The following is a 20,213-nucleotide window of genomic DNA, read 5'->3' as shown; positions in this document are numbered from 1 at the left end:
TACAGAGCAGAGGGGAAGGACCACCTCCCTCCACCTGCTGGCAGTGCCCCTTGCCTTGGGGTTCACGGCTGGCTCCTGGCCTCCAACGAGGCTTGGTGCCGCCGGTCACCCCCCTCCGGGACCAGATCCTCAGCCGGTTTTCCACCCAGTGCACTGCTCGTCAGCCCACGTGCTCTTTGCTTTCTGCCAGTCCTCGGGCACATCTCCCTTTCGGAGGGGCCTCGCAAGCCCATCGGCCAGCTCCCTCGGCACTTGAGGGTGCACCCCGCTGGGGCTCGTGCATCTCCACTTTGCTTACGGGTTGCCTAATCTCCTCCTCTGCCACCTGATGATCTAAGCAGATCCTCTCGCACCAAGGGTACCTCTCCTCTGCTCCAGCCTTTCGCCCGGGTCTCCAGGGCCTGGGACGTCTGAAGGCTGCTCTCGCTAGGACCGTCACGCCCCAGGAGGACTGGCAGATCCTAGAGCAGCCCGAAGGACTGGCATGGCCTCGCGAAGGCCAGGAGAGATTGAAGAGGGAGCAAAATCAGTCCCGAGATGTGACCCTATGATGAGTTCTTGTGGCAGGGGGGAACGGGGCATCGCAAGCGTTTGCGTTTCCTTGTCCTGTGCGCGGTCCTGCCTTCCAGCGCTCAACAGCGCTGGTCTTCGCTTGTCGGCCAGCGGTTTTGTGGGGAAGCACTGGCGGCCGGGGTTGCCAATCAGCACGAATGCCGTGTTGCCATCTGCTTCGGAAGGAGGTCCCTAAGCCACTGTGCCTCGCTCAGGGCAGTGTGTGGCTTTCCTCGTGCCTGGGGCATCCACAGTCGGTCCCTCCCTCTGTCCGCAGCTCTCCCTGGGCCACTGCCATGAGGATGACCAGAGCGCATCCTGCCTCTTTCCAAAATGGGAAGGCTACCTCTTGTTAGGGGACAGGGAGAAAGAGGGTGCACCTTGGTGACAGAGCCCAGACCCCAGCTTTTCAACACCAGCTCCGTCTTTTGTGCTTTCTGCATTGCTCCGCGTGCATCCCAGATTTACTGCGTCACGTCACATAAGAGAGCACCTCTCCTCCGCCCTTCCCAGCCGCATCTCTCCCATTTACAGGACAACGTACTCTGTCCACTCAGCTGGATTTTAGGAGCTCCTTAGGAAAGGAAACAACCAACCATGGCAAACAAGGGCTCGAGCCCCTTTGTACAGAGCACTCGAACAGGTGATTTCTCTCAGTCACCGCGCAGCTCCTGAGGTTTCCAGCTGACACGTTCTCTCATGCCTGACTCGCAACTGGTAACTGCTGCCCCGGTGTACTGGTTTGGGCTGGGACAGAGTTCAGTTTCTTCCTAGTAGCTTGCACGGGGCTATGTTTTGCATTTGCACTGGGAACAGTGTTGCTAAGCCAGGGCTGCGTGAGTTCCTGCTGAGCAGTGCCTGCACAGCCTCAGGGGCTTTTCTGCTCTCTGACTGCCCCGCCAGCGAGCAGGCTGGGGGTGCACAAGGCTCTGGGAGGGGACACAGCCAGGACAGCTGACCCCCACGGACCAGAGGGACATCCCACAGCCCACGCCGCTGTGCTCAGCAATAAAACTGGGGGTGGGGGTGGAGGTTGGCGGGGGCTGCCCTTGCTGGGCATCGGTCGGTTGGTGGAGAGCAAGTGCTTTCCTTTGCATCCCTTGTTTTTCACGGGCTTTAGTTTCCCTTCCCTTTCTAGGTTCGTTTTAAAAAAAGAAGAAAAAAATTACAATTTTAAATTTAATTCTGAAACTGCCTTTACCTGAACCCATGAGTTTTCTCCCTGGGAACCTGCTCCCAGATGACTGTAGAAAATGTGGGTGCAGACTCTGATGGGGAAAAGGAATCAAAATCATACTGGTGGACCTCCCAACAATGGGAGAGGTGCCTTTAACCCTTAAAACTCCACTGAACACCTATTCATAGGCAGCTGCTGATACGCATGGAAAAGACCACCAAATCCACATGCGATGGATAATGCTCTCGTTTTCATCTATGTATGTTTTATATCTGCATTTTGTAGAACCAAAGAGAAACGGAGAAAGATGACAAGGGACCCGTGTTAGTCCTAACTATATTAATTGTTATTTGTGTTATCAGTTTATTGTTATTTGTAATTTTTGTCTGTTATAGGGAAAGATGCTTTGGGGAGCCTTTTCCCTCATCCTGATCCTTTCCACTGGAGGACAGGGAAAAGATTCTCCACATTTAGCTTGGAATTTGATTCAAGGTTTCCTGCACCTCTGGAATGACACCAATCAAGGTGTTTCTACAAAGGAATTCAATTCGGCCTCGTTAATCTAAATATCACCAATCTTGTGAAACCCAGATTGCTCCTGGAACAACGCTTCCAGGGGCCCTTTCACGGCTACTATTCAAAGATTTATCTTCTTCCCTGAGGAGGGAACCTTGAATCTTGTGATGTTGTTAAAAGAACATGGGGTGCATGGGAGGTTAAATTTCACCGATGGAGAACGCTGTCTCACCATACACAACACAACTACCTCCTCAGAAGAAGCGCGAAAGAAGATGAGAGAAGTTACAGACAAGGCTGGAGAACTTTTCCAAGCGATGCAACCTAGAGACTGGCTTAACAGAGGATCGTTGCTGACCTCTCTCCTAACGTCCTTGGGACTCACTGGGTGGGGAAAATGGCTTGTTAGCATTGGACTCATGTAGTTATGTGGATTTTTTGTTCTTAATGGTTGGCTTTACAACTGTTATGCTGTTATACTGTTCAAAGTTTATACTGTTTTGTACTGTTTGAAGTTTTATACAGGTTCTCTCTCTCTCACCTTTTCTTGCTTTCTCCTTTCTTTATATATAAATCATCAGCCTGGGAGAAGACTGTGGAGAATCCACGAAGGTAATATAGACAATGTTTGAGCCACGGGGTGGTGTGAGAGACTGAAAGAGTTAATGTCTCAAACATTGTGGTGGGACAAGTTCTGCTTAAAGACAAACCCTGCCCAGCAAGGAACCAAGGTGAAAAGCCCATCAGCTCAGACATCAGCAAGAGGAGGGGGAGGGCGTGCTGGAGGGTGCGCAGCTCCCTGTTCTGATAAGCTCTTCTGATACAAAGATCAAACAGTGGCCCTGTCTGCAGGGAAGGAGAAGTTACTCCACAAACGACCCCCAAACCCAAAGGCTCACAAACTGCTCATTAACCTGACGAGTTTGGGTGCCCGCCCAAAGGAGGGGCAAGGATGATAAAAGGACACAAACTGAAGCCCCGGGTGCACAAGCCCACCGGGACTGGACCCCTCGGCTGACTGAACCAACGCTGGAGCCAGGACCGGTGAAATCTTTCTCTCTTCCTTTCTCTCTCTCTGTCGTCTTCTCTCGTTCCTTTTCCTTTTCCACAATCCCTACACCTCATCCGTTTCAAGATATAAACCGTTGACCAAGTCTGAGACTAAGAGTGGATCCAGCTGCCCCTGAGCCCTTCTCTGAGGAGGAGGCTAGAAAGCAAGGGGGTCTGCTCGGAACCTCGTTACTCAACGGGAGGGGTCTCCTTATTCCCTGAACTGGTGTATATGGTTACACGGTTTACAGAAGTAGTCTTATGCCAATTCCTGTTGTGAGAAACCCTGCCACATACTACCACGCCTCCCCAGTTCCATTTGCTTCTGTCATCAATAAAATCTTTAACTGATCGTTTGGTGTCCTTTCACCTTAATTTAGCCTAAAGGGAATTTTGAATTAAACACGACTCCCTGGTCTGTCCACTCTGGGTCGTGACAGTAGGTTTTGATTTTTTTTTAAATTTACGATTTTTAGTTTAATTCTGAAACTGCCTTTACCTGAACCCATGGGTTTTCTCCCTTTTACCCTCCTGATTCTCCCCCGCCATCCCCCTGGGGGGCAGGGAGCGAGCGGCTGTGTGGTGCTCAGCCACCGGCCAGGGTTAAACCACCACAACCTGTGAGCAAAAGAGTTACCTGCCGAGGGTGAGAGCGCTCATCCTTCCTCCTCCCTCAGGGCGCGGGCGTCCCCGGTATCCCACCGGGGCGCACAAAAGCCTCAGCAGTCCGGCTGCTGTCGGAGCCGCTTCCAAAGCTTTTTGGGGCGAGCTGATGCATTCCTACCGCCCAGCACGGCAGTTGGGTTTATACCATTGCCATGAGTGAGGGGACTCTGCAGAAACTGCCCGGCACTCGGTGTGAGATGGGGGGCTAGAAATTTTAGGAGAAATATATCAGCATGGTTACTTATTTTAGATATAGGTAAGGGTTTTAATGATTATGGTAAGGAATGGATTTGGGTAGGAGCTGTTTAATGATTATCTAACTTATGATAAAGTTTCAGTGGCAATAGACATAGTTCAAAGGGATGAGGGACAACGATTAATGTATATGTTGTTGTAACCAACTGAAGCAAGAGATAGTTCCTGATGAGAAGCAAGAGTCGACCCCAAGAACTAGCCAAGATCGGCCACACAGTTTGAACAGAAGCCAAAGGACGACTGCGCCTGTGCAGAAGCAAGAGGTAAAGAGTTCATCGCGAGGAAGACATACAGCCTTCATCTTTACGACCACCACAAGGAGGCATTGCGCAGGCTCAGTTAGGAGGGAGTTAGGGAAATGACTTCTTGGGACTAATTTTAATATGAAGCGGGGATAGGTCATGCGTATGTATAGGCGTACTGGGAAACCTTATGTATATGTAACACTTGACTGTTTAAATTTGAAGTAAGTTGCCGCGTCAGGTGCGCACGACTTTGGTGGGACTACCCGCCGTGCTGCCCAGCGCTGAATAAACATACCTACTTTACAATCGCACTGATTGTGGAGTCTGTTTTCCGCACGTCAGTTTGGCGAGCCAGCCAGGAGACTCTCTGCTCGGCTGCGGGACCGACTGCGGAGCGGACGCCCCTCGGCACGTCCCGAGCACTTTCCTCGGAGGAGCCTCCGCTGCCGGCCGCTCACCGCGGGAGCAGACAACAACCTCCTGAAGCCGCGGACCAAACGGTATGTTTCACAAAGGGAGCCTGTAAAAGTATGGGGCGGGACAGCTGGTAAATCGCGCAGAGACGTCTGGCGTGCAGCGTAGTCCCCGTATGGGAGGAGGGTACCCTGTATGGTAACAAGGGGGGATTTGCTGACCGATAGAGCGGCCGCCAGCGATCTTGGGGGTAGATCGAGCAAATCCGGGGTGACGGCTGCATCCCAGTATCGGGAGCCAGGACAGACCTGTCGATGGCTGGTATATAAGAGGCAGGAGAAGGGTAAGCGCACCCCCTCGCAATTGCGCTTGGTTTATTTTTGCAGCTGCTGAAAGGTTGTCAACTGGAACGATGATTGTATGATGTGAATGTTTGGAAATTCATGTTAAAGATTTTGTGTGGGGGTATGTAGAAGTGTTTTGTTGAAATTTATCTGTATATATTTGTTGATGTGTAAATGTCTGTACGTCTCTAATGGAGGATTAGAGCGAAGGGAATCACTTCTTCAGTGGTTTGGGCTTGAACCTTGGGAATATTTAAATGATGGAGGGCATTGGATAAGAAGGGAGAATGAACAGTTTTATTTAAAAGGAGCATATGTGACTCCCACAGTCTGGCAGGTAGCTTTGGATTGGGAACAACCTGGTTTAAATATATCCCAAGATCCCATGATTGGTGGACAAATAGGGGTGATTCCCTGTTTTGTGTGTGGACTTGTAATTAGACTATATAATAACTGGCATCCGGCATGGGTTTTGTTGAAGTGTAAAATCTGTGGAAGAAGGTGGTATTGTACGTCTGGTAGACGTAAACCTGGATGTCCTAAGTGTTTTCCCCAAATTTCACGTTTTTATGGTTGGGAAAGAGCTCACCAAGAATCTGAGATGGTGAAATTGGTGTGTGGAAGGGAGAATTTAATTCCGGAAATTTGGGACGTGTGGGAAGAAAATTGGGAAGAGACTGTAAGAAGGTGCAAGAGGCGGTTTGCTTGGAAACTAACTAAGAGGAAAAATAAGGATCATTAAAGAACAATATTGCAAGGTGGGAAACGGTCAAGGGGGAATATTAAGGAAGAGCCCTCTGAGCTGTGTGCTTGCACACTGGAAGGATATTGTTGGAACGGGGGGCACAGAGAATAAAAAGACTCTTATTAAATATTGCAATCAATGGTGGCCGTTGTATAAGCTAGAAGGTGATGCTAAGTGGCCACTTAATGGGTCAATAGATTATAATACTCTATTACAACTAACGCTGTTTTTAAGGAGAGAAGGAAAATGGGATGAGGTTTCGTATGCAGACATGTTTTTCACCCTCCAAAACCATCCGGAGTGGCAAAGGGACTGTGGAATGATACCCCCACAGGACCCCATGGTGCTTGCACTTGAGCGAGAGAATGGCAAGGAGCTTAGAGGTAAACTGAGGCAGTGCTGTTCGGCATGTAGTATTGGACAAAGATGTACAAAGACCAATAAAATTCATCAGGTACCAGAACAAGATCTAACTGATTTGTTTAAGCCTCCCCCTCGACCACAGGAACAGGATGCAGACTCGGATAGAACTCCAACCCCCCCGAACAGCCCTGTATCTTCCCGTACTAGGAAGAAAACTACCTCGACAGCTTTACAAGCACCTCTCCGAGAGGCGGTGGGGCCGGATGGTGGGACAATGTTAATCAAAGTACCCTTTTCTACTACTGACCTAGGGGAATGGAAAAAGGTTGCAAAAGATTATAGGAGTGATCAGGTAAGTGTAACTAAGCATTTCCAATTTATTATAAAACAGCATAACCCTGATTGGAAGGATATACAGTTATTATTGGAATACGTGACTGAGACAGAGAAACAGCTGATTTTAAAACCAGCAGGGAACCTAGCTGAAGATCATTATAAGATTACAGGAGGGGACGTTAAAGAATATTTCCCTCTCCAAGACCCAAAGTGGGACGTTATTAGATCTGCACATATGGAAAGATTGCAGGGGTATCAGGATTGGATTACAAAAGGAATGGAGAGGGCAATCCCCCAAACTATAAATTGGTCAGCTTTATATGCAGTCAAACAGAGTCCTTCTGAGTCTCCATCCGAATTCCCGGATCGACTGAGGGATGCGATGCGCCGTAGCACACCGCTGGACCCTGGGTCAGAGGTAGGAATACAACAATTAGTTTCCCTGGTTTTAGGGCAATCAACAGGAGATATCAGGCGTAAACTTCAGAAGCTACGCCCCACTGAGGGCCGCAATTTGGAAATATTGTTAGATGAGGCACGGAGAGCATTTAGCAACAGAGAAGAAGGGTATAGGCAGGGGCAAAGAAAATTAATGGCTGTTATCCAGGAAGAAAGAGGAAGAGGGCCTAGACGAGATATACCCCGACTGGACAAGGACCAATGTGCTTTGTGTAAGAAATTTGGTCATTGGAAAAAGGAATGCCCAAAGAATAAGAAAGAAAATCAGAGGGCTCAAACAGGAAGAACGGTAGCCCATGTGAAGGAAGATTGACGGGAACCTGGGGAATCTACCCTAGTGGATCCACTGGTTATAGTTAAGCTAGGGAAAACACAACAAGAAGTAGAATTTTTGGTAGATACAGGAGCAACATACTGAGTTTTAAACCAAGCCTTGATGCCCCTGGGAAATGATTATGTTATGGTAAAGGGAGCGACTGGCCAAAGTGAAAAGGCGTATTTTTGCAAACCTTTGGAATATAAATTAGGGAAACAATGGGGCATTCACAAATTTTTCTATATGCCTAATTCCCCAAAGGCACTTTTGGGAAGAGACTTGTTGGAACAATTGGGAGCAAAAATTGTATTTGAAAAGGGAGAAATTACTTTGGAGGCGAAAGATCAGCAGTATATCCAAATATTGAGCTTAACTTTAACCAATCTTCCCCTAGAAGGAAGCATTAACGAGGACATCTTGAACCAAGTATACCCGGGGGTATGGGCTACCGATGTACCTGGGAGAGCGAAAAGCGCTCCACCTGTTGAAGTTAGGATTAAGGAAGGCCGAAAACCGGTAAGAATTAAACAATATCCCCTAAAGAAGGAAGACAGAGAAGGAATTCGGCCAGTGATAGAAAAATTTTTGCAGCTGGGACTACTAAAAGAGTGTGAGTCTGAATTCAATACCCCTATATTACCTGTTCGGAAGCCCGATGGGTCATACAGGGTGGTCCCAGACTTACGTGCGGTAAATAGGATAACTGAAGACCTTTACCCGGTAGTGGCAAACCCATATACCCTACTGACTGTATTAACACCTGAATTAACTTGGTTTACTGTCTTAGATTTGAAGGATGCTTTCTTTTGCCTCCCTCTCCACGAAACCAGTCAAAAGTTGTTTGCATTTGAATGGGAAAACCCCAGAAGTGGTCGAAAGACCCAGCTCACTTGGACAGTGTTGCCACAAGGATTTAAGAATAGTCCTACCATTTTTGGCAATCAGCTTGCGAAGGACTTGGAATCCTGGGAAACCCCGTCTGACGAGGGAAAATTGTTGCAGTATGTGGATGATATCCTGCTCGCCACCAAGAGAGAAAAAGATTGTATGACGTGGACGGTGAGTCTGTTGAACTTTCTGGGACTCCAGGGGTATCGAGTATCCAAGAAAAAGGCACAAGTAATGCAACGTAAAGTGAATTATTTGGGCTATGAAATCAGTGCAGGACAAAGAACTTTGGGACAGGCCCGTAAGGAGGCGATATGCCAAACCCAGAGACCTCGGACAGTAAAGGAGTTACGAACTTTTCTGCGAATGACGGGGTGGTACCGATTGTGGATCTATAATTATGGATTGCTTGTTAAACCACTGTATGCGCTGACAGCCACTGAGCAGAAACACCTTGAATGGAACAACGAGACCGAACGAGCCTTTGAGCTACTGAAAAAGGCTTTGATGTCGGCCCCGGCCTTCGGACTCCCAGATGTAAGCCAGCCATTTCTTCTTTACTCCCACGAGAAGCAGGGCATTGCCCTGGGAATATTAGCACAAAACCTGGGTCCATATCGACGGGCAGTTGCCTACCTTTCTAAGCAGTTAGACACGACTACAAAAGGTTGGCCTGGATGCCTGCGGGCGGTTGCAGCTGTGATACTGAACATACAGGAAGCCCGAAAGTTTACTCTGGGCCAGAAAATGACTGTTTTGGTGTCTCATACAGTATCAGCAGTACTGGAAGGGAAGGGTGGACATTAGCTCTCTCCACAAAGATTCCTGAGATATCAAGCTATATTGGTAGAGCAGGATGATGTGGAGATTGTAGTCACTAACATTGTCAACCCAGCTTCTTTTCTCGGCGGGAACACAGGAGAACCGGTACATCGTGACTGCTTGGAAACCATCGAAGCAGCGTACGCCAATCGCCCAGACCTGAAAGACAACCCCATGGAAAACGGGGAAACTTGGTTCACAGACGGAAGCAGTTACGTCCTAAATGGTAATCGACATGCGGGTTACGGCATCACCACCAGCCAAGAGGTAATAGAATCAGGGGCTTTGCCTATGAACACCTCTGCACAGAAGGCAGAAATAATTGCTCTAACCCGCGCCCTGGAATTGGCCCAGGGCAAAGTTGTGAACATTTATACAGACTCAAAATATGCCTTTGGAGTTGTACACGCACATGGAGCAATCTGGAAGGAGAGAGGACTATTGAATTCCCAAGGGAAAAACATCAAACATGCAGAAGAGATTTTGAAGCTACTGGAGGCTGTCCAGCTCCCTAAGAAAGCAGCAATTCTGCACATCAAGGCACACCAGAAAGTGAGCTCTGATTTGGAGAAAGGAAATGAACTGGCGGACAGAGAGGCAAAGCAAGTGGCCACAACAAAGGTAAAAATAGAAGGAGCTTTAATTCCCGATAGACAACTCTCCCTGAAAGGTAAGCCAGAATATACCAAGGAAGATCAAAAACTTATTACAGATTTAGAAGGGTCATATAATGAAGAGGGGTGGGCTTATACCCCACAAGGAAAATTAATTATTCCTTCTTCCTTACTGTGGCATTTGATACGGGAGGAGCATAGCAAAAGGCATTGGGGAACAGAGGCTCTGTATAATCATTTAGTAAAAGAAATCATAGCTAGAAATTCATATACCACGGTGAGACGGGTGACACAACAGTGTGATCTTTGCCTCCAGACTAACCCTAAGAATACCCCCAAACTGGAAATGGGTCAGATTGAAAAAGGCAATGGACCTGGACAACAATGGCAAATTGATTTTACAGAACTTCCAAGAAAAGGGGGGTATCGATATTTATTGGTATTAACAGATACCTTTTCAGGTTGGCCAGAAGCATTCCCAACGAGAACGGCTAAGGCTCGGGAGGTAACCAAAATATTGGTACAAGAGATAATACCGTGTTTTGGGCCCCCAGCAACCATATCCTCCGACAGAGGACCACATTTTGTTTCAAAAATAGTGCAACAAATTAGCCGCCATTTGGATACAGATTGGCAACTTCATACTCTGTATCACCCCCAGTCGAGCGGCCAGGTAGAAAAAATGAACCATTTAATTGAACAACAAATCGTGAAATTAGGACAAGAAGCAAATTTGACATGGCCTCAGTGCCTCCCTTTAGCCCTTCTACGTGTATGGACAAGACCAAGAGCAAAAGAAGGGCTGAGCCCTTTTGAGATCTTATATGGGCAACCATATGGGATACAGAAAGGGGCTTCTGGACAAATAGGGGATGAAATTATGACCTCTTATGTGGTAGCATTGAGCAAACAGCTCAGTAAAATTAGGAAGCACGTAGCTGGGACTCGAGGGAGAGGTTTGGATGGACCTGTACATAATATACAACCTGGGGATTATGTATATGTAAAGTCTCTTACAGAAAAAACCCTGGAACCACAGTGGGAAGGACCATTCCAAGTACTGCTCACCTCCTTTACTGCAATCAGAATCAAGGAACAGAACGCTTAGATTCATCACACCAGAGTGAAAAAGGCACCCAGAACTCCGTGGAAAGTCACCACAAAACCCGATGGACGTTTAGTTTTTACGCGGTAATATGGGGAACTGTCGAGATCATATGCATGGCATGGAATGAAAACCTGTCAGATATAACCAGGAATTAGCAAAAGACATTAATGTGTCAAGCTGTTGGATGTGTACTTTAATACCTAGACAAGGTGATACCTTCCCGTTTATTGGAGGTATCCTTGCCAATCTCTCAGGCCCAGTAATTGAATACCATAACAGTTCAGCCAACCTATCAGCGGACAAAAAGACCTGGTATTGTCTCTACGGTAGTGACTTAACAACTGTGATAAAGTACAGGCTCGATCTCCAGGGTGTTTATGATATATTTAATATATCCGGACCACGAACAGTAACAATGAGGACAAGGTGTAATGCATTTACACTGTCAACTTTTATGGGAACACTGGAAGGGGCCTACAGTACTTGTTCATGTAAACCTCGTAAATGCACAACAAGAATGGAGTCGTGGTCATGTTATCAAGGGATAAACCCAATTATGTGTAACCAACCTCCCGCCTTAGGCTGGGGAAATGTCAAAGGAGTATGTATTGCTTGTCCCGAACAACTTAATCAATCTTCACCAGCCAAAGGTCCCCCCATCCGAGAGCGTAACCTCCCTAATGGACGGTGGTATTTATGTGCGAACGGGAAAGCGTATAAATGCTTACCTCCCAATTGGTGGGGAGAGTGTGCCGAGGGAATAATAATCCCACAAACACTCCCAGTCTTGGGAAAATTACAGGGAATATCTCAATCCTCCTGGCATTATACAAGAACTAAAAGAACTCTCAACCCCCTTATAGAAAGAAGTACCTCATTTCACAGTATGGTACGATGGCTCTTCCCCATGCTTGGAGTATCTGAACTGGAAAAGGCAATAATCAATGTGTCAGCAATGGTCGAGACTTTAGGCAACACCATCGCTGACGCTCTAGGGAAGATACAAGCTGAAATTGATTCCTTGGCAAAGATGACGATACAAAACCGCCTTGCATTAGATATGTTAACTGCCACGGCGGGAGGGGTATGTGTGCTTATAAATCAAAGCTGTTGTACTTATTTAGATGAAAGACGACAAGTAGAAACAGATATCAGAAAGATTTGGGAAGTCTCCAAGGAATTACATCTTGTTACCATGGATGATACACCATGGGGATTTACTGAAGTATGGGATAAATTGACCTCCTGGTTACCAAATCTGGCATGGTTAAAACAGCTGCTTGTCACCGTAATAGTAATTACTCTCTTGTCAGTGGCCCTTTGCATAATGGTGTGGTGTAACCTATGGTGCTTTAAAAGCACGGGAGACTCATACAGTGAATAGAAGAAGAATCAGTTGAGGCGTAAACTAGAATCTAACAAGTATTTTGAGAGAATGTTAGACAGAGAAACCATGTACTAATAGTAAAAGAATTTACTAAATTTTCAGAAAAAGGGGGGACTGAGATGGGGGGCTAGAAATTCTAGGAGAAATATATCAGCATGGTTACTTATTTTAGATATAGGTAAGGGTTTTAATGATTATGGTAAAGAATGGATTTGGGTAGGAGCTGTTTAATGATTATCTAACTTATAATAAAGTTTCAATGGCAATAGACATAGTTCAAAGGGATGAGGGACAATGATTAATGTATATGTTGTTGTAACCAACTGAAGCAAGAGATAGTTCCTGATGAGAAGCAAGAGTCGACCCCAAGAACTAGCCAAGATCGGCCACACAGTTTGAACAGAAGCCAAAGGACGACTGCGCCTGTGCAGAAGCAAGAGGTAAAGAGTTCATCGCGAGGAAGACATACAGCCTTCATCTTTACGACCACCACAAGGAGGCATTGCGCAGGCTCAGTTAGGAGGGACTTAGGGAAATGACTTCTTGGGACTAATTTTAATATGAAGCGGGGATAGGTCATGCATATGTATAGGCGTATTGGGAAACCTTATGTATATGTAACACTTGACTGTTTAAATTTGAAGTAAGTTGCCACGTCAGGTGCGCACGACTTTGGTGCGACTACCCCCCGTGCTGCCCAGCGCTGAATAAACATACCTACTTTACAATCGCACTGATTGTGGAGTCTGTTTCCACACGTCAGGTGTGCAAGGGTGACGGCCGCAGGGAGCAGCAAGCTGCCGGTGACGGTGGCTGCATAAGGACCTTCAGCCCTTCCTGGCCACCGTGTCTGCCCACGTCTTGCCCTCGCTCGGAGCTCGTGAGCTCATGGGGCTGCTCCTCCGAGATACCCCAAACGCCCCAGCACGTGGTCCTGGGCAACCTGCTCTAAGGGAGCCTGCTCGAGCAGAGGGCTTGGACGACCTCCACAGCTCCCTTCCAACCTCCACCCTGCTGTGCAACTCTGTGCTTTGCTTTCACTCCTAAAGCGCCTGAACTCAGCCCTCATGCCCGCCGGCAAGGATGCTGGGACAAGGCACGATCCCAAACTCCTCCCCGAGGGGTCATCACCAAACAAGAGCTCCCCGCTCCAGAACAGCCGATGGCGGGGACACTCCGAAGAGAGAAAAATCGTTTTATTGAGAACATCAAGTGCGGGGAGGGGTCAGCAGACACAGCGGTTCAGCCGTTGAGAATGATTCAGAACCTGCAACGACAGGGTCAGAAAGCTCTGATAAACCCCGAAAGGCAGGATTTGGTTGCCCTCTCTTTGGGGAACGCCGTTGACGAGGAATTGTTCATAGCCCAGAAGAGAGCGAGCTATGGCTGGCATCGACGAGGGGAGGGCTCTGGCGCCTTATCCCCACGGGTAATGCCCTTAGAGAGCTGTGCGCGCGCAGAGATGCACAGGGCCCCTGTGCCACGCAGCAGGGCTCGATGGGGAGCCCCTGGGGAGCGGCCACGGAGTTCTTTCCAGACCCTGCGCAGCACCATCCCTCGCCGTGCCTTGCCAGCGGGTTGGCCTGCCTTAGAGCAGTGCTGAGAGTTGGGAAAGATGGGCAGCAGAGCCCGGTACACACCTGGGCTTCTCGACCTGCCGGACCTTCCTGCATCTTTTCCGTTTGCGATCCCCCAATACGTGTTCTCTCTTCCTCCTCTTTTTTTCCGCCCAGCTTTCCCTCTCCTCTCCCCAGGCCTGTTTCCTCCTTCAGTTTCTTCTCTTTTCCTTGTCCTGGGGAGAGCCTGCAAACCTTTCCATCCCACAGTGTGCTTAGGTGGGGAAAGCCGCGATCCACTGGGGTCAGTTCTCATTTTAAGCAAAGCCAGCTCATTTTACCTGCCGTCCTCGGAAAGGCTCGCCACTTCTTCTGGGCGCCCCAGGGAGCCTGCCGCGCTCTCGGGGGCGGTGGGAGGCAAAGCTGAAGGTGCCTACGACAGAAAAGTCGGAGTTGGCAGGTGGCGAGGGACGACCTGGGGTGGTAAGCCACTGTTTGCCAAATTGCTACCTTAGCTCTCCAGAGGAGATCCCTTTGGCTGCTTTGCCTCAGCCACGTTCCGCACCGTCCCCCCGCCCCGCCCCGCCCCGCCCCGCCCCGCCCCAAAGAGCCTTGAGGAAGCTCTGATGAAGTAGGACCCGAGCAAAAGCCCTCGGCAGTTGACGGCTACTGCCCTCTGTCTTTTTGCAGGTATCTGGTGGGCATTTTGTGAGATGAAGCCTGTGCCTCGTCCCTTTGAGAAACAACCTTGCCAGTTTTCCTTACTGGGTGTGGTCCCGGGGGGCGGAGGAATAACCCAAACCCCCACCAGCTCTACTGCCAGGAAGAGGCACAGCAGCCCCTTGGCCTCCTCAGAAACTCTCCTCCTCCAGCAGGCACGCTGTCACAGGGTTTGGGGACCTGACATACCTCTCCCGTTTCAGACTCCCCCACCGTATCTCCCCCAGCTTCTTTGAGGACACCGAGCAGAGAGGGGGGTGCGTGCGGCAAGGCTTCTGCCTGATGCTCGGCGTCTGCTGTGACCGCAGGGACTTGCTGCTCTTCCAAACGCAGAGCTAGAAAGCAAAAGCGTGGGCAGCAAAGTGACTTCTTGGAAGGAGACGACAGCTAAAGCCAAACCCAGCCAAAGCCCTCCACCCCTTATGTTTCCAGCCCTCTGACGCCCTGTCTGCAGGCTCCAGCTCATCTTGCAGAGCAAACCGTTCACGCCCCGAGGGGCAGTGGCCAAACAGAGGCCACGGGACAAGCGGGGCTGAGAGGCAAACACTGGATGCCCAGCCGTGCCAGAAATGGCGCTGACGTTTCTGGTGTTCCAAGCCCCAGCCTGTGACAACCCTCAGTCCCTCCTCTCACCTCTGGATGTCTCCGTGGGGGCCGGCGCCTCCTCGGCTGCTGGACAGGACGGGTCAGTCGCCTCCTCCCCAAAGAGTTCCCTGCAGTTCTCCGTCAGAAACTCCACCAGCACCTTCACCTGCACACATCAAACCCTTGGGCTCGACCCAGCTGCCTGCAAACGGACCGAGCAGCCTTTCCCACTCCCGACCCTTGCCTCTGCACAGACGGCTGTGGCTGTGGGGCTGCCTTTGCGGGCAGCCACCCCACCGGCATTTGCTCAAGGGAGGAGGCAGCCAGGGACCTCTGAGCAGCCAAGCTCTCCTGGGCCGGCAAGGCTGCAGCCGGCTTGCCAACACAGCGCACCTTCCCAGTGACCTCCAGCATGGCCTCCAGCGGGAGCAGGTCCTCGTTGGGCGGGCTCAGCAGGTTTGGCCCAAGGCAGATGGCCAGGTTGCTGGCGGTCATCCTGCTGGTGGCTGCGTTGTGGCCGATGTGCTGGAGCAGCGAGAGCAGCCGCTTGAGGAGGAGGAGGTTGGCTGCAGGCAACTTCTCGGCCACCCTGAGGGAACGGGAACTCAACGTTAATAGAGCAGATGTTGCCCACAGCCATCCCCGAAGCTTGCCCAAGGCAGGGGGGAGCCGGCGGCTGAGTTGCGCAGCTTCCCAGGTGCTCTCAGCCAGCGGTCAGGGCTCCTGCTCAACAGGCAGGCTGCTGCCCGCACTTACGCTTTCAGCTCGGAGACCTTCTCCTCCTTGCTGGTCCTCTCCATGGCTGCCATCCAGTCCTCGTAGAGGTCGTTCACGAGGAGCTTGGCGGGGATGCTTCGGAGGAAGTCCTGCAATGCCAAGGGCTCCGGGTGAGCCTTTGAACACTCCAGGCCGGCCAGGAGCTCTTCCCGCCGCAGGTCAGAAGCGCTCACCTTCAAGACGACGGCCAGCAGGAGCGCAGGCTGGCTTCCCAGGTCGACGCGTGCGCCGCGGTCCAGGGCCTCGCGCAGCTCCCGAAATTCGGTCCCGCCGGCGGCTTTGCGGAATATCCCCTCCGTCGACGGTCCTTCCCGGAGCAGGACAGCCAGCAGCTCCTGCAGGAGAGGCAGGAGGACAGTGGCTTGGCTGAGGAGCTGCCTTCCAACAGCGGTGGCCAGAGCACTGCCCCGGACCTGGCTCCTTGCTGGGGGTGAAGAGCCCAAGCCCCCATTCCTGGAGCTCGGGCTCCTTGCTGGGGGTGAAGAGCCCAAGCCCCCATCCCCGGAGCTCCTGGGGACGCCCATGTCCCCTCTGGAGCAGGCGGAGGGAGGGCTCCCAGCGCCTCTACGCAGCACCTGGAGGGCTGGGGACCCCCCCGGCCAGGCTGGCTTACCTGGACGGGCCGGGGCAGGGAGCCGTCCTCCCCGCAGAGGGCTGCCAGGGGCTGGCCAAAGAGCGCCCTGCTGCAGCCGGAGCCCGCCTGCCCTGGCGCCTGGGCAGCGGCCGGGCTCCTCCGATGAGCAAAGGGCCAGGGCAGCCCCCTCCTCTTCCTCCTCCTGCTGCTGCTCCCTCCTGCTGCAAAGGAAAACAGAGCAAGAGCCCGTCAACGGAGACCGCCAGGCCAGTGCTCCCGGGGCCTGCCCTGCCCGCAGCGTGGTGCTGAGCGGTGCAGCAGGACGGGCAGGGAGCCAGCAGCTGGAACTCTGAGCTCCGGCTCAGCAGCTCCACTTCGGAGGCTCCTGAGAGCCGGCACGCCACCAGGAGAGCCTGGCCCAGCCCTCGCCCTGTCCTCCTCCAAGCTGTGGGCAGCAGCAGAGGCTCCGTGTCCCCGCAGAACCACGTCCAGCGGCCGCTGCCCAGCGGGTGTCCTTCCTCCTCCAGGTGACGTCCTGCCTCGGGCTGCCCAACCTGCATGGCGACACTCGAGGGACAAGTGAGCGCAGCTCAAGCGCTTGCAGGAGGTTACCGTTCTTCCCGAAACTCACCCGGTGCGTGGCAAAGTGCCCCTCCGTCGCTAGACGGGACCGTCGGAGGCCCTTGCTTGGGACCAGCCTGCAAGAACCAGGCTGCGCTCAGAGAGCAGCCCCGCAGCGCAGAGGGCCGCCGGCGAGCTGCCAGCCGGCAGCGGCAGCCTGAGCGCGGCAGAGCCGGGACCCTCTGCCCTCCCGGGCTCTCCGCCCCGCGTGGCAGGTTTCCCCCCAGCACCGCCAGCGAGGATGTGCCGGTGGCTCCCCAACCCTCTCCGCTCCCCGAGTGGCACCGACCACCCTTCCCTCCATCCCTCACCCCACTGGCCGCACGTGCCGGCACAGCCAGAGGCGGGTGAAAGGCAGCCCTTCTCACCTCTGCCTGGCCCTCCATCAGCCTCTCCAGGCTCCCGGCGCTGAATGTCCTCCACTGGGCAAGAGAGAAGGAGCGGAGGCAGGTGAGCAGCTATGCCTCTGCCGCTGGGCTGGAGGACCAGGGCTCGGGGGCAGAGCCCAGAGCGGGCAGGCACTCACGGCGTGGCGGTGGCTCAGCTCCTTCTTGAGGAGTTTGATTGACGGGACGGGCGTCACCCGGGCTCTCTTGGCTCCTTCTGGTGTCCTGTGCGCCGGGAAGGGACAGGGAGAGAGCTGGCTGAGCCCCAAGCCGCCTCTTCTCCCTTGTCCGGCAGCTCTGCCCGAGAGCTGCCGGCAGCCGCGGGGGCACCTCTCCCCAGCTGGGGAGCTGCGTTCCCCCGTCCGGCTGCACCTGCAGCATCCCCGCGGCTTACCCCAGCAGCGTGCCCACCCACAGCTCCTTCAGCGCCCGGGAGCTGCAGAAAGAGAGGAGAACCAGCGTCAGGCCCCGCTGCCCCCCAGCCCGTGGGCAGAGGCGGGCGCCTGCGCAGCCCTGCCCCGTGGGGAAGGACACAGGAGCGGGACGAAGCCCCGTGGGGCAGGACAGAGGCGCTGCCCGAGCCCGGGCTCCCCGTGTCCTGCCAGAGCAGCTGCTTTCGCCCTCCCCTTCTGGGGACCCAAAGGGGATGCAGGACCTGGCCATGCCCCCATCCCTCCCTGCCGGCGTGCTGCTTGCTCCCTGCCCAGGCTCTGCACGCAGGGCAGAGGCCGTTCTCACGATGGCGGGGGCATGCTTGGGAACGTCTCCTGCCCGGCCACGGGACTCACGGGAAAGTGGCAACACAGGAGCCGCTGGGCCACATGAGGAGGATGGAGGTCCTGTCCTCATCGCCGCCTTCCTCCTCTTTCTCCTCCCCCGCTGCCTCCTTTCCGCCACTCAGCACCCACAGCTGGTCCAGGGCCAGGCGGAGCTGTGGGCGCACGGTGGTGCCACGTCTGCAGAGAGCAGAGAGGAGAGGCAGGCGGTGAGCTGGAGGTGGCCTCCTCGGGGTCCCCCCGGGCAGAGCCCTGTCCCCCACCTGCCCTTCCCTTGGGACGGACACCGATGGGTGCATCCAGCACCGAGGTGCCGGGGCCTGGGGCTGGGGCCGGGGGGTCCCTGCCCCGGTGCCAGGGCCAGGCATGGGGGAAAGGCAGCTGGGCTCTGAGGGTCTTACTGCAACTTGGCGATCACCAGTTCCTCCTGGAGGAGGAGAAGGCGTCTCTCGCTCCTCCTGCGGCCCCGGGTCAGCCGCACGTCCGTGCTCAGCACCGGCTCGGCGTCGGTGAGAGCCTCCCTGCAGAGCAGAGAGCGGCGGGCATGAGAAAGGCCGCCGCTGCCGCGGGTCCCGGCCGTGCCCCCGAGGCACAGGGAGAGCCCACCTGGAGCCGCAGCAGCAGTTGGCCTGGCCCATCCTGCCCGGGAGAGGAGGACCCTCGCCGTGGACCGAGGACGCGGGCCAGTCGGCGGCAGCGGGGATGGGAAGCGAGGCGCCGGTGCCGGCTCGGTGCTGCTCGGCCAGATGCTGCCTCCTCCCAGCGCTCCTGCGGGCCAGCACAGCTCCGTGCTGCTGTCTCTGGTGGCTGTGGGCTCCAACTGACCAACATTCCGAGCCCAACGGAAAGTGGGAGGGGCACTGGGGCGAGAGTTCTCTCCAGTATGGCCGGCTCTGCCTGGCACTGGGGAGCCCAGGGCTGGATGGACACAGCAGAGGGGAAGGACCACCTGCCTCCGCCTGTTGCCAGTGCTTTGCCCACTGCAGCCCAGGAGGCAGTGAGCCGCCTTTGCCCCAGGGGCACTTTTCTGGCTCGAAATCCCTCAACTTGGCGTCCACCATCACCCCAGGTGTCTGCACAGCTGCTCTCCAGCTGGGCCTCCCCCAGCACTTACTGCACGCACTTACTGGCTTCTTCGTCCCCAGGTCTCCAGGACTTTGCTCTTCCCCTTGGGGAATGACATGAGGTTCCCGCCAGCCCCTTTCTCCAGCCGGTCGAGATCCCCCTGATCGACAGCAGGACCCTCCGGCGCATGAGCCTCTCCTCCCGGTTCTGTGCCACCTGCGAGCTGCCGGAGGGTCCCCTCTGCCCCATCTCCCAGATCCCAGTGAATGTGAACAGGTCCCCCATAGTGCAGCCCAGGGGGTGCCTCGGACATCCCTTCTCACAGCAGGGTCAGAAATTTAGGGGGAAAAACCCATGTTGGGTGTTTGCATTGCTTATACACTGCTTCCCCTTTGTTGTTCCTGCAAGCTATTAAAAGGTGTCCAAAACGCCTCCTTTCTCATTTGAATGTCACAGCTCTTCACAGTGCTGATGTCACGTGCAACATCGGATCGGGTTGTACTCTCGCACAGAGCGTTAGGTAGTGTGTAGCCTAGGTTATTAGGTAGAAGATCGCAGATGAGCTGCATTAGTCGTGCTAACACCAATGACGGGAGGTTGCACCTAGCTCTTGAGCCAAAGGGTAAAAATCCAAGGTGTCTATTGAACTCAGTGGGCTATTGATCAGCAGGTTGAACTCACCGTGTTCAGAAAAGAAAAGGTACGTGAGAAAGGCCTGTTCTACCTTGACTGCTACAATGCGTGTTTTTGTAGGTATGAAGATAAATTATCCATGCCCCTCCCGCCACCCCCTTCCAAAAAAGAAAGGACTAGAGACAAAAGATTCAACTTCTAGAGCAATGGGGCTATTAAGAGCCAAGTAAATTCCCCTAGATCGTTCCCATTCAATGAGCCAC

At 53.1% G+C, this 20,213-nt stretch overlaps 2 protein-coding genes across 2 annotated transcripts; both read right to left on the bottom strand.

Moving 5' to 3' along the window:
• Window positions 1–13,933: 13,933 nt before the first annotated feature.
• Window positions 13,934–17,029, bottom strand: LOC128150435 (T-cell activation Rho GTPase-activating protein-like). The gene is made up of 9 exons (XM_052806603.1): window positions 16,757–17,029; window positions 16,509–16,712; window positions 16,069–16,230; window positions 15,875–15,984; window positions 15,512–15,707; window positions 15,167–15,284; window positions 14,723–14,868; window positions 14,155–14,246; window positions 13,934–14,068 (listed from the first exon to the last, which is right to left on the bottom strand). The coding sequence occupies exons 1-9, from the start codon at window positions 17,027–17,029 to the stop codon at window positions 14,026–14,028; spliced, it is 1,344 nt and encodes a 447-aa protein (XP_052662563.1). The 3' UTR covers window positions 13,934–14,025.
• LOC128150434 (uncharacterized) lies at window positions 16,600–19,886 on the bottom strand. Its single transcript, XM_052806602.1, has 8 exons — window positions 19,796–19,886; window positions 19,380–19,632; window positions 18,654–18,773; window positions 18,265–18,432; window positions 17,871–17,912; window positions 17,617–17,701; window positions 17,459–17,512; window positions 16,600–17,167 (listed from the first exon to the last, which is right to left on the bottom strand). The coding sequence occupies exons 1-8, from the start codon at window positions 19,884–19,886 to the stop codon at window positions 17,078–17,080; spliced, it is 903 nt and encodes a 300-aa protein (XP_052662562.1). The 3' UTR covers window positions 16,600–17,077.
• Between the last annotated feature and the right edge of the window lie 327 nt (window positions 19,887–20,213).

The sequence above is a fragment of the Harpia harpyja genome, chromosome 13, assembly GCF_026419915.1.
Source record: "Harpia harpyja isolate bHarHar1 chromosome 13, bHarHar1 primary haplotype, whole genome shotgun sequence".
Classification (NCBI taxonomy): Eukaryota; Metazoa; Chordata; class Aves; order Accipitriformes; family Accipitridae; genus Harpia; species Harpia harpyja.
The sequence above is the reverse complement of the archived record's forward strand: the minus strand, read 5'-3'. Positions and strand labels throughout refer to the sequence as shown.

What these genes read in the sequence shown, in the direction of transcription:
- LOC128150435 (XM_052806603.1), bottom strand. Translation starts at nt 17,029, where the DNA reads ATGCAGGTTGGGCAGCCCGAGGCAGGACGTCACCTGGAGGAGGAAGGA. An exon ending in TGCTGGAGGTCACTGGGAAG is followed by an intron (nt 15,285 to 15,511) that starts GTGCGCTGTGTT and finishes TGATGTGTGCAG; the next exon opens with GTGAAGGTGCTGGTGGAGTT. An exon ending in GGGAGTCTGAAACGGGAGAG is followed by an intron (nt 14,247 to 14,722) that starts GTATGTCAGGTC and finishes TTTCTGTCGTAG; the next exon opens with GCACCTTCAGCTTTGCCTCC.
- LOC128150434 (XM_052806602.1), bottom strand. Translation starts at nt 19,886, where the DNA reads ATGCAGCTCATCTGCGATCTTCTACCTAATAACCTAGGCTACACACTA. An exon ending in TCCTGTGTTGCCACTTTCCC is followed by an intron (nt 17,913 to 18,264) that starts GTGAGTCCCGTG and finishes CTCTTTCTGCAG; the next exon opens with CTCCCGGGCGCTGAAGGAGC. An exon ending in TGGGTGGGCACGCTGCTGGG is followed by an intron (nt 17,702 to 17,870) that starts GTAAGCCGCGGG and finishes CCCGGCGCACAG; the next exon opens with GACACCAGAAGGAGCCAAGA.